The 12,838-nt window shown below is 34.0% G+C and overlaps 4 protein-coding genes across 10 annotated transcripts in view; 2 read left to right on the top strand and 2 right to left on the bottom strand.

Annotated features, from left to right (window-relative positions):
- LOC129573253 (putative ankyrin repeat protein RF_0381) overlaps positions 1–1,066 on the bottom strand; it is a 4,852-nt gene extending 3,786 nt beyond the window's left edge. For all 4 annotated transcript variants that reach the window (XM_055453624.1, XM_055453627.1, XM_055453626.1 and 1 more), the window contains exon 1: positions 1,005–1,066. The gene's annotated coding sequence lies outside the window, so the exon portion shown is untranslated. The remainder of the gene's footprint in view (positions 1–1,004) is intronic.
- Positions 1,067–2,552: 1,486 nt separating this feature from the next.
- LOC129573239 (uncharacterized) lies at positions 2,553–4,841 on the top strand. Its single transcript, XM_055453584.1, has 5 exons — positions 2,553–2,950; positions 3,007–3,086; positions 3,205–3,343; positions 4,224–4,323; positions 4,397–4,841. Exons 1-5 carry the CDS (start codon positions 2,863–2,865, stop codon positions 4,509–4,511), a joined length of 522 nt encoding a protein of 173 aa, XP_055309559.1. The 5' UTR covers positions 2,553–2,862; the 3' UTR covers positions 4,512–4,841.
- Positions 4,842–5,286: 445 nt separating this feature from the next.
- On the top strand, positions 5,287–9,859 carry LOC129573240 (uncharacterized). Of its 4 annotated transcripts, none has more exons than XR_008688575.1 (6): positions 5,287–5,636; positions 5,692–5,771; positions 6,753–6,885; positions 6,966–7,065; positions 7,133–8,767; positions 9,713–9,859. XR_008688575.1 is itself a non-coding variant. In XM_055453585.1 (5 exons), the coding sequence occupies exons 1-5, from the start codon at positions 5,549–5,551 to the stop codon at positions 7,233–7,235; spliced, it is 504 nt and encodes a 167-aa protein (XP_055309560.1). In that variant the 5' UTR covers positions 5,297–5,548; the 3' UTR covers positions 7,236–9,139. The 4 variants fall into 4 exon arrangements, 1 of the variants encoding a protein (XP_055309560.1); XR_008688573.1 differs by lacking the exon at positions 9,713–9,859 and adding an exon at positions 9,031–9,139 and having other exon boundaries at positions 5,288–5,636; XR_008688574.1 differs by lacking the exon at positions 9,713–9,859 and adding an exon at positions 9,031–9,139 and having other exon boundaries at positions 5,288–5,636; positions 7,133–8,864.
- Positions 9,509–11,674, bottom strand: LOC129573238 (pentatricopeptide repeat-containing protein 2, mitochondrial-like). Its single transcript, XM_055453583.1, has 6 exons — positions 11,048–11,674; positions 10,626–10,984; positions 10,362–10,559; positions 10,004–10,297; positions 9,836–9,943; positions 9,509–9,763 (listed from the first exon to the last, which is right to left on the bottom strand). The coding sequence occupies exons 1-6, from the start codon at positions 11,109–11,111 to the stop codon at positions 9,668–9,670; spliced, it is 1,119 nt and encodes a 372-aa protein (XP_055309558.1). The 5' UTR covers positions 11,112–11,674; the 3' UTR covers positions 9,509–9,667.
- Between the last annotated feature and the right edge of the window lie 1,164 nt (positions 11,675–12,838).

Below are 12,838 nucleotides of genomic sequence, written 5' to 3'. Positions count from 1 at the left end.
TTGAGAGGATTTAGTAGTTTTTAGTACATTTTAGTACTCTTTTAGTAATTTTAGTACTGGGTCTGCAAAGCCCATGAGAAGTACTAAAAATTTGCTTCAGAAACTATTGCTCTATTTCGAGTAGTTGAGAAGTTATAGAACTCCGAAAATGTTCGATGATATCGTTTGGTAGCGACAAGTGACTTTGAGCCAAAAAAGTGGGCAAAATTTGATTTTTTTGGGTTAATATGTTGAGGAGAGTTGTTTAGTTCGATGCTGGCTACAATAATGCCGAAGAAAAAAAACCAAAAATGGATATTTTTTACGAGTTATGGTCGAAAAAATGGAAAAAATCGCCCTTTTTTCGACATTTTGCCCCATAAGCCTTGTCACATGCAATTTTTGAGGTATAGAATGTTCATAAATTTTGTTACTTGGACTCTTGGCTACAATTTTGCTGAAGACTGCGAGACGATATCCCGAATACGGAATGAGTTATTCATCAAAAACTAAGGTAGTGAATATTCCAAAAATCCGGCCCAGGGTAAAAATTTCGAAAAAAAAATTTCTTTTCGTGAATGAACCATTTCGGACAAAATGAGCCAAATGGTCTCTTATTTTGACCTAAATTATCATTTGGCATAGCCAAAACCAAAATCACATTTGGTCACCTTCACTTTGTTCCACTGTGTAATTCGAACGTAGAGAAAAATGTTTAAAATTGTACTTGCTTAATGAAAACCGCTGTACAAGGTGTAAAATTGAAAGGGCCGGTGGTGACACCGCTAGAATATGCGAAATTCACTTTATCATTGTGGGGACTGTTCAACAGGTAAAAACGTTGAGATATAGTTACAGTATTTGTAATGATCATTATTTGGAAAGTATTTGCCAATGTATTAAAAAGCGATTCAATTTATTCAGTGGATAACAGCATTTATCGTATCATTTAAACAGGAAACTTACGTCTTAATTCAAGCAAATAATTAAAAAGGCACAAATGAATTAGTTCGATTGATACTTACAACTTTGAATATTTTGTGCTATCAAAATCTCATTTATGAATTTATCTCATTTTTTGTCAAATATTCCATTGATTTTTTCAAATATTTCTTTCCTTTCTGTTGAAAAAAAATCATTAATCTTAATGGGAATATCTATACATGTACATATCTATTCGTGAGACGTAGAAAGAATGTGTGTTTTCTTCTCGATTTATATTTTTGAAAAGGAAAGTATGTTTTCTGTTGATTCTATCTGCGTTAAATGAAATTATGTTGGCATACAGTCTAGCCTCCGCGGTTTTTCACAGTTTCCGTGGAACTGATAAACGATAACAACATAGTGTCTTTGGTAAAGTTAAAGTGTTGTAGGTCCTCTATAACATCGCTGAAGACAGTTATCTCTTATCTCTTACCAGTTGCGCGCAATTCGCGCAATTAAAAAGCAAAATTTATATGAATCTTTTTTCTTATCATTTTTCGCGCTTTTTGCGAAATTGATAAGAGATAATAGATAATTGTCTTCAGCAATTTTGTAGAAGACCTCGAATATACAACTTTGTCACCATGTTGTTATCTCTTATCAGTTCCGCGAAAACCGAGCAAATCCGCGAGGACCCCCCAAAAACGAACATACATTCTTTTAACCATTATTAGTTGCAATGAAACATACTTCTCTCTTTTGCTACGAAGTTGGACAAACTTGCGTTCTTTTACGTCTCACTAATAGATATTCATTTGACGAAATGATTGAGAAAAAAAACAAGTCAAAAACGCAACGACTCCATTCAATTGAGAATTGCCTAATTGAAATGGTAGCGAAAAAATGTAACTAATTTCAACGTTTGTTTGGATAAATTAAAATAAATGTATATGCTCATTCAAAGCAATCAATCAAAATAATCTACTTTAATTATCAAACTAAACTCCCAATATCTGGAAAAAATTAAACTTGGTAAACCAGTAAAAAGATGTTCAAAAGTAAAAGTAAATGTAAAAGTAAAAGTCAATGACATATAAATGGGGTCGGAGTGCTATGCATTCATAAAATATATCGAAATCTTGTGCCAAGTTTTTGTAGTTGATTTTTATGAAAATTATGTTCTATGAATTAGCAAAATGAAAAAATACCGAAAAAGAAAACCGAATTTACAAACCAAAACTTGGGAATAATACATTTTGAGGCATTGACATTGCAAATCAATAGAAAACTGTGCGTGATATCCTTCACATAATAATGTATGTAATGGAGAAGCTGAACTATAAAGAGCAGCGACAGTGGAAATGTCGATGGTTAACGATACCATAATAAATAAAGATGGTATTTTCCCTTGTAACATCGCACTGAAAACAGAATGAGAGAGGTCTCCAGTATTGTGCTATGGTATATTCGCTACTCATAAAAACGCACAGCTCATGGATGGCGCCGATCAGACGAGCTGTCTCATCGAAACGAGAATGTATGGCGACGCAATATCGAATTATAACAGCGTAAGGGTAACGTATTAGCGCACAAATTCACACACAAACGACGCATACAAACAAATACACAACATTGAATGCGAGTGGAGACATAGCGTATTCAAACCGACGTATACGATTCGAGGGGTCGTTTCTGCTATTTTTCAGTTATTTTCGCCAGACTGTCTGTCCATAGCAACGAGAAATCAAGGAAAACTCGATTTTTCTTCGCTTTAGCTGGGTGTAGCACTTCGATCATTACAATTAAAATTTTACTATTATTCTAATTTCACTTCGGAGACTCGACTTCGGGACTATCTATTGATTTACTTCTCAGTACAACTTTTGTGGTCGCGATTGAAAGAAGTGTTTGCTGTTATTTCTTGGAAAACGTGTGAAAAATAGTTGTTAGAGTGAAAACATGAAGAGATTAGATTTGAGTGCAACTTCAGTCATTGGTATTTGTGCAGTAATATTGGCGCTAACAAGTTTCTGTGAAGCTGGAAGTGGTAAAAAGTGTGTAAATCGACTGATTGATGGGATTAATAACAGTTTTCTTTTATAGCCAGAACGGATCCACCTCTGAAGTGCCATGTTTGTGATCCCGAATCTTGCAAAGATTGGAACAAAAAATCCGAACCGAAGGTTTGTTCATTTTGATTTATGAAAAAAAGCCCAAAGCACAACAGCAGCTACTCTCTGTTGAAACAATCGAAGTATATAATTACACGTAATTTTATTTTCATACATTTTTCAAATTAAGGAGTGTACGATAAATGACCTGAATCGTGATAACATAGGCCCCAGTAAGCTATCCAACTTTAGCTACATTCCTTTCAGTCAATTGCATAAGAAAGTACCGGAGTTTTTGTGTCAAAAGATTGAGGCGTACGATATTCGAGGTAGATTTTTTTTTTGATGAATTTGAATACAGTGGAACCTCGGAAATTAGAAGATCCAGAAATTAGAATTCCTCCGAAATTAGAAGAGAATTCTCCGCTCCATTGCTGCTTCTGAAATTAGAAGATTGTCTTCTAATTTCAGAGGTACTTTTTTAAATGCGTATTTAATGCAATGCAGCTATTGTATCTAACGAAAAATATTTTAAATGGAACAAATTATCGATTGGAATTGCTTGACGAAACTAAGGAATTGAATCACTATTTGTGTTTTTTTTCGAAGATTATGAGCCTCAGCTTCAAAATCTCGAAAAAAAAACATATTAATGTGAATTCTATTTGAAAGTGAAAATTTTTAGGAACATTTCATCGTTAAAATATACAATCATGGCTGATTTGAAGCAAATTGAACTCAAAATCTTCTGGAAATATGTTCGATTTTCGTCCAAAAATGAACAAATTTTGTTTTTTTGGATTCGGATTGCTCCAAATTTACTTTACATTCGTTTTTTATGGAAAAAAATATATCTCCATAGTTTTTATAATCTTTCATCTCGAAATAAATGAATCGTTTTGTCTGATAATTCTTCTAATTTAATTGGAATATTATTGAAAAGAATTATTAAGGCAGAGTATCAAAAATATTGGAATCTTGTTAAAAGTAGGTTTCAAAGTTATATTTTTATTTGGGAATTTCGTTCTGGTGTTACTGTAGTGTCATTTTGTTCATTTAACTGCAAAATTAATGCAAAAGAAATTGCCTCCGAAATTGGAAGAATTCAGAAATTAGAAGCACCCGAAGTACAAACACCTTCTAATTTCCGAGGTTCCACTGTACACCTTTTCGTATTTTCAACTATTGTCTTCATATATTTCAATACAGGAATGTATATAGTGCGAAAATGTCAGTTAAAACTACCAGGAAATGAATCGTGCGTTAACTTCTACAAGAATCTGAATGCAGACCCAGAAAAAACTTATACGTAAATAACTTTCAATCAATAGTTTTGGTATAAATATTGTTAATCAATTTCTTGGTTCTTTTTCTACACATAGGAATGCCACTTGTCATTTGTGTGATAACTTCAATGGCTGCAACAGCAGCGGTCTTATTTACATTTGGGCTCCGCTTTTACTGTCTTCGATCGTTTTATGTCTTCTAATCAAGTGAAACCACCATTTCAATTACATTTTAATTATTTTTATTTTTTAGTTTGCGTCGATGAACGAGAAATATGGAAAAAACACATAGTTTTTGCTAAACTTTAAAAATCGTCAATATATTTATATAAAACCGCTTCAAATGTAATTTTTATTCTTTACCTTATCAACAACACTAAACTGTATGTAATCGAGTGCCAAACACATGTATAACAGACGAAACATTCAATATAAACAGAAATAGTTTAATAAAGGTTTTAATCTCGTTCTAAACGTGACTATATATTGGTTTCAACTGACTCGTGTGACCCAATTAAATGATCTGCCTACGAGATATGGCTGAATATCCCAATCCATCATTTTGGAGTATAAACACGCATCATTTATACCCAGATGTGCTTGACTTATTGATTATCTCTTCTATGAATTAACAATTCAACTTATTTATCAACGGGCATATAGGACGATCTTAGTACAATGTCAATTTTCAGTTAATACATCACTATCAACATACAATCTATGGCGCAATATTGCAGAAGATTTTTTTCCAGTTTTGGTCGCAGTGCCTTTTTGGACAGATAATCGATAAATGTTCCAAGCAAATTTTTAGACAACCTTGAACCGCTACAGCGAAGAAACGAAACGAAAATCGTGACCGAATTTTTATCAATCGCAATCTCTTCTTCTTTTTCTACATACACTTGATTCTAATTTTGGATTGGCTGAATTCTAAATTTAGAATTTCAATGTCTCTTTTTCCTAGTCGTAGTTGCGTAGTTTATTTTTCATTTTTAGATTGATTATGTTCACAATAGTGTATTTGTGACCATTGACTAAAGTTAGAGACATAGCGTTTTCAAAACGAGATACGATTCAAGGAGTTGTTTCTGTTATTTTCAGTTAATTATCATAATTCAACTCCTGGGAATCGATTTCGAGATTATCTATTGATTTACTTCTCAGAATAATAATTGTTGTCGCGGTTGAAGGAAGTGTTCGTTGATATTTCTTGGAAAACGTGTGAAAAAAAGTTTTCACAGTGAAAAAATGAAAAGAATTGAATTGAGTGCAATTTCAATATTTGGTCTTTGTGCAGTGTTGCTGGCGCTAACGAGCTTCTGTAACGCTAGGAACGGTAAAAAGTACGCAAATCAACTAATGATGGGATTAATAACAGTTTGCATTTGTAGCCAGAACGGATACACCTCTGAAGTGCCATGTTTGTGATCCCGAATCTTGCAAAGCTTGGACGAAAGAATCTGAACCCAAGGTTTGTCTATTTTATTTTATAGAAAAAGCCACACTTTGATTGACCGCTATAACATTTTTAAAAGTGAATAATGTTCATTACATATTTATATCGTTGGAAAGAGGACCTCACAAGAAAACTTTTTGCTAGTGAGAGTTCTCCGTTTGCATTGCCAGAAAAAATGTATTGCAAATTTTCTAAACACCTTGAAAATGGCAAAAAAATTGCCGGGTCAAACGGGCCACCCCATAAATAACAGAAATAATGAAATAACAACATCACATTTCGAATGATTATTAAATTTATATTCATTTATGTGCTTTCGACATGAAAATTGAGGATGATTATTCGTCGAAATCTTCGGCACCGTCACCATCATCTGGAAGGCAGTTTTCACAAGTGACTTTTTGGCACAACAATTTTCTACCTGAATATATGAAAAGAAGCGATATATTCACTTTAAAATGCCATGTTATTGCTTTTAACATGATATTTCATCATAAAAATAGTGTCTCAGTTGCATACAAAGAAAATGTTGGGTGGCCCATTTGAGACGACAAAAGTAGCCCGTTTGAGCCAGAACACGCCATTATTGCATGACGACACAAAAAATTTCTATGATGAAATAACATCAAAATCGACTTTATACACTGAAAATATGCACTTTTTACAACACATAGAACATATTTACCTTCAAAAATTACCAAAAAATATATCACACAATGGTTGTCGGAAAAATGCACTAAAAACTTTTATTCAGAAAATTTCGACACGAATTTTTTTTTATCATACACAGAGTACGTCTTTACTCTTCGAAATACCACTAAAACTTAGCTGCCGACGAATCATTAACATGGCGCTGATCGGTTTAACGTTTACATGTCAACTTTCAAAAATTTCGGTAGTGGCCCGTTTGACCCGCTGGTCCGTTTGAGACGACATTCACTTACTGAAACCATCGAAATAATTACATTTAATTTCATTGTCTTTTTTTAAATTAAGGAGTGTACAGTTGATGACCTGGATCGTTATAACATAGGCCCCCATAAGCTATCGAACTTTAGCTACTTTCCGTTCAGTCACAGGATAGAACCGGAGTTCTTGTGTCAAAAAATTGAGGCGTATGATTTTCGAGGTAGAACATTTTTATTCGTTATGAATTTAAATTCTTCATTTTTCGTATTTTCAACCGTTGTCTTCTATTTTTTTATTCAGAAAAGTATATAGTAAGAAAATGTCAGTTAAAACTACCAGAAAATGAGTCGTGCATTAATTTGTACAGAAATATGAATGGAGATCCAGAAAAAACTTATATGTAAATTAATTTTAATCAACAGCTTTAATACAGATACATTTAATATATCTTTTGACAATTTTTTTAGGAGCGCCACTTGTCATTTATGTAACTGGGATGGCTGCAATAGCAGCGGTGCTATTTACGTTTGGGCTCCACTTTTACTGTCTTTCATCTTAACACTTTATTAAAAATTTACTTCTTATCACTTCATTTCCAATCTTGTAACGTTCTGATGCTTCCTAACAAACGAGATAGTTTTATAAAATTGAAGCTGTGAGAATGAAAATGGCAATACAGGAATAAACATTCTGAAACGAAACATAAAACAGCAAACACGCAAAAGTGAATTATGAATAGTCGAGCAGGAGCAGTGAACCATGAGTATCGGTACGTGTGCGTAAATTCATGATTTGCTTCAACACAGCGCTCATTCAAGATTCACTTTTGAGAATTTTCTTTCTTATCGGCACTTCAGTAAATACTTTTGTTACGTTGCGCATTTGTATGTTTTCGTTCCATGAGTCAGTTTTAAATGTTATTCATTTCCAAACTCACCGTAGTTTTAATTCAATCCAGACAAAATATATTATTTCAAATCATAGAACTTGATTTCGTTAAACAAGAGTATGTATTTTGTTAGTTTGGAATACCAATAAACAGGAGTATGTTTTTCTGACTTTGGTTGTTGGTAAAGGCGAGTATGTTTGTCCAAATTGGTGAACTAATCATTTTTGTACATTTGGCGGCGCCCGATACTTCAATTGAACGAATTGGTTTTTGAAAAAATAGAGTATGCTTGCATAAATGGTTAAAAATATTAAGTTCTCTGGACGAAGAATAACAGGGGTGCATAAGTCTCAGCACTTAAACGAGCTCCGCTTATTATACGGCATTGACATGAACGAACAGCATTAGAATGAATGTACACACATGAATGAAATGACAACATCACTGAAACCGTAGCGCATGGAAAATAACACAGAAGAAATGCGACAACAAACAAACATCGCAAAATCACAACGCATCAGAGAGAGTGGGAGTATCTGTGCTGTTCGCACATCAGCAAATATTCATAGCACGCTGGTACCGTGTCAGTGGAGACTACCAATACCAAATTAGAACAATTGATTTGTATTGTTGACATCACTGAGTCGGTGCCAGTGCGTTATGAATATTAAGCCGCTAAGAAAGAAAATTCTCAAAAGTGAATCTTGAATGAGCGCTGTGTTGAAGCGAATCATGAATTTACGCACACGTACCGATACTCGTGGTTCACTGCTGCAGCTCAAACATTCATGATTCACTTTTGCGTGTTTGCTGTTTTATGTTTCGTTTCAGAATGTTCATTCCTGTATTGCCATTTTCATTCTCACAGTCTCAATTGTAACTTTTTATTTTTTATTATTTTAAATATGTACTGAGAAAACTCTGTTAATCATAATCCAAATTTCGGATAATTTTGGCTGAATTGCCGCCTACAAGTACATTTGCTGGAAAATCTTTTGTGACAAGGCTCCTGCACCGACCACAACATTATCACCAATCCACACATTATTTCCAATTTTAACAGGGACACCAAGTTGACAATAATCATCATTGTCCTGACGATATTTTGCATCGAGCGGATGTGTTGCTGCGTAAATATGAACACCTGGGGCCCCTGAAACAGTTATCGGCAACTGTGATCGGTGCACAGTCTAAGAATATGCAGTCAAAATTGGTATGAATGTTGTTGCCGAACGTTAAGTTATAGCCATAATCAACACGGAATGGTGCTTGCATAGCCAGTTTCTTGCCACGACATGCTGCGTTTAAAAGTGCATAAAGTATTTCTTATTTGCCTTTTTTATAAGTGACCTCGAGTAGTTAACTAACTAAGAAATACAACGAACTCGAGGTCACTGATAAAAAAGGCAAATAAGAAATACTTTATGCACTTTTAAACTCAGCATATTGCTTAACTTTAGTCCTTTCGTCGTATAGCTCTTTGTCAGCCGGACTGTACGGGTAATCAGCAAGCATTCGCTCCTTATGAGTTAAATGTTTATACAATTTGATGTCGGGCAGTATCTGTTTGGGCATTTTTAACACTCTGAAATATACAATTTTACGTAGTTTTTAATTGTTATTGAATAATTGCACTATAACTGTCATTAAACGGATAAACGGACTGAAAATATAAATAACACTTACAAAAAAATATCAGATAATCAAAATATCTAGGATTATATAACAAAAAAGGGGACAAAATATGGAGGTGAGTTCTCCCGTTGCTTGCCAATCGTAACTAAATACTTGTTGTAATCAAATTTATTTTGATTGTTCAGTTTGCTTGGTATATTTGAGATAAGCGTAATCATTTCAATGATATCATAAACAAATTTATTGACGTAATGTGGGATCGGTATACTTTAGCGTAGCTGTATAGAGATTACAAATGAAGATTTATATTCACGTAGTGTTTGTTTTGTTATTTTGGTTCAATTTTATTTCCTTTTTTGCTATTAGCTTAGGACAATTTGTATGATAGTTACACCAACGTCTGAAACGTCATTTCAATTTGTTTATTCTACAACCTCAATGAAATATTCTAAATCATCGAGTCAAAAAATATAGAAAACTAATTATTAGCTTTAAATGTTTTGTTTTTCATCTTTTGGTATAGATTTTTGGGCAGCATGGGTGGAAACGTTGCACACAACCGCTCATCCAGTGTCTATTAAATATGAAATCGGTAAAAAAAAGAATTATTTCAACCCTTGTGCAAAAACAACTTCAATAAACTTACTTCATCACTTAATAAGCTCAGTGACGTGAGTTCTTCGTGAATTTTTTGAAAATCACTCAAATCCTTTTTCCGCCCAGATTTTTCAATTGCTTTGCGCAAATCTTCAACCTTGAAGTGAAAAGTGTATTCAGAATAAAGTTCTCAGCCAAAATAAGAAATCTTACGAACCATTTGTTTCCCGAAAGATGGTTTAGTGCTGGTAGAGTTAAGTTTAAAATTGGCAACCGACTGTTGTAAAATGTCAATCGCTTTGTCGTAATAGCCAAGCTGCGTGAACGCCGCCAATCGAAGGAACCTCACGGTTGCATAAGGAAATGGACTTCTAACTAGGCCCAACGCATATTTCGGGCTGTTTTGTTTAATGGCTAATCCCGCGAGAAGGTATCTTGATCTGCTTAACTGCTTGACATTTTGTGCTTGTTTCCATAGCTCGTCTGCATATTGGAAATGTTCAGGAGTATTCTGGGAAGAAAACATGACATCGGTAACTTCAAACTGCAAGCATTAAATTGATTTATCAACTCACCAATTGGTAGCACGCAGCAAAAGCCAAACAATTTATTGTTATGTCCGGAAATAATTCAAAGAGATCCAAACGCGTTCGTATTTGTTTGTACAACTCAAACACCTCGGCATATCGTTTGTTATCGTACAATAAAGTTAACAGTACTTTATACGTTTGCATTTGCTCAAAAACTGATCTCATGTCCGGATCGTTGAATAGCTGTGAATCAAGAAAATGAAATGATTGTGAAAAGTGTGCAAATAGAAAATCGAAGCATTCAAATACCTTAACCGCTTCATCGGGCAAGTTTAAGAAATACAACAATCTCATAATTGGTGTTCCGAACACAAAATCGGATACGTGATGAACGCTATTATTGTATGTTTTATAGTAATCGGTCAACAATGATTTCAGTGTGTTAAATTCGTCTGGTTTGCCATCAATCAATAGGATATACTGTTTCAAATTGTTCCTCATCTCGTCCAATCGCATATTCTCAAATTCTTTTACAAATCGCTGTTTATATTCCTCAATCTGTTCCGGAATTATGTAATCGGCGTGGGCATTCTGTCTGTGCCGTTCAAATTGAGTCACTCCAAGCTCTTCTCTCGTGAACAAAGTTCGAATTGGCATCAATTTGAGGTCTAAATATAAGACAACATTTAAAATATTTGTGTTTTGTGATGATTTTTTATTCTGAATCTAACCTGCAAATTGTGTTAAACTACAATTGAAACCAATTCGGGCTATGCGTAATGACATTGAATACATTTTTACGGAGATTTAAGAGAAATCCGTTCAAACACTGATGGCAGATAAATAAGTTCTAACCAATATTCAATCAAAACAAATAAATAAACGAATGAAAATACCTTTGGTGTTTTGCCATTCCGAACTGAAAAAAACTCAGCTCCGAATTGAATGTCAACATCACTTTGACAGCACATAAACGTCAACATTCCGATTGTGTATAAATTCAATGGAGACGCACATATGCGATAAATGCATTCAAGACTTTTTCACAGTCAAACAGAGAGATTGAGAGCTATATAAAATTGATAAATCTAGTAATTTTGTTTGAAAAGGGCAAGGCATTTTTTTAGTGATAGCACTGTGAAAATGATCTTTAATAGGATTATTAGAGTTCGTACTCTTTCGAATGCTGAATTGAGCAAAAAAAACTTAAGAAGAAGCCTGTTTTTATAGGATAGGATTGATAAGAGTATTCTATCTCATAGATAGCGTATCGAATTTAGATACCACTAATTTTTTCATAGATTTTTTGTTGCTTCGGACTATTTTGTTGTTATCTGAAGGAAAATGAAATGAAAAGATTTTATATTAGATTAACCGATTATCCTTTGGATACATTCTTCTTACCATCTTCAACTTCAGCTTCATATTTTCCGGTCCTAATCCAGTGAGCATATGCCGAGATTTTCACCGACGATTGTTGAATTGGATCGAGTGGATCATTATTGTAGTCGATAAGTTTCCAGGCATCAACTCCGAGCAGGAATGGTGTTCCATTTTCACCTCTAAAAACAACTGGGGCTGCAAAAAAAGACACGAGAAATCAATTGAAAATGTTCATGTTTGCTTTGTTGCTTAGTAAGAAAATTAATTTTTTTTTCAAACGAGAAATAAAATGGGAAATAAAAACACAACGCTTTACCGCCATCGTCGTCATGTCCAGTATACATTTTCAAATTTGGTCCACCATAACAAAAGTAACTGGAGCCGAGCTTTGATTTCCGTACTCTAAATAAAGTTTCATTACATGCTTTGAATGAGATTGTTGGTAGTTTAATTTTCCTTAACCACTGATCGGTTAGATCACTTTCTCCATCTGGTGTTCCATACCCACTAATTTCAACAGTTTTATTTTCATAAGTTTCGTCGGGGGATGGCAGTTTTATCTTACATATATCCGGATTAGTGTCCATAGAAAGGGATGAATTTCACACAAGTAACGATAGATCAATGAAACTATTTTTATGTTTTTATGTGTTTTAATATCAATCACAGTCTTTTCTTCTACAAACACACGATGTAAATCACATGTTCCGACACGAACAAAAACACGCGACTTTTTCCAACATTTTCTAATTTTTTGTGTACAATTTTGTGATGTTATGACAATTGTTTCGTTGTAGATTGCTCCACTGCAATCAAGGTTACTTAAACCAGTAGTGCTCGCAGAATAACGCTGCCTGATAGCAAAAATGTTTCATATCACTTGGTGGTACAGAAGTACCGCCGACTATACATGATGCTGGTGCCACAAAAGTGAAAATAACTGCACTAATTACGTATACGCTTAAATAGGTTTCCATCTTTACGAGGTGTGGAACTGAGAACTGCGAAGTTTCTATAACAACTGACAAATTTTAATGTATAAAACTGGCTCTCGATACTTTTATATGCACAATGCTGCAGCAGTGTAACATTCACACAAAATGCCGTATTTGCAGTAAAAATAAAAACAAAAACAAAAA

Source organism: Sitodiplosis mosellana, unplaced genomic scaffold (genome assembly GCF_009176505.1).
Source record: "Sitodiplosis mosellana isolate CC-2019 unplaced genomic scaffold, AAFC_SMos_1.0 Smas_scaffold_6033, whole genome shotgun sequence".
In the NCBI taxonomy this organism is placed as follows: Eukaryota; Metazoa; Arthropoda; class Insecta; order Diptera; family Cecidomyiidae; genus Sitodiplosis; species Sitodiplosis mosellana.
This window is presented reverse-complemented; position numbering and strand designations above follow the sequence as displayed.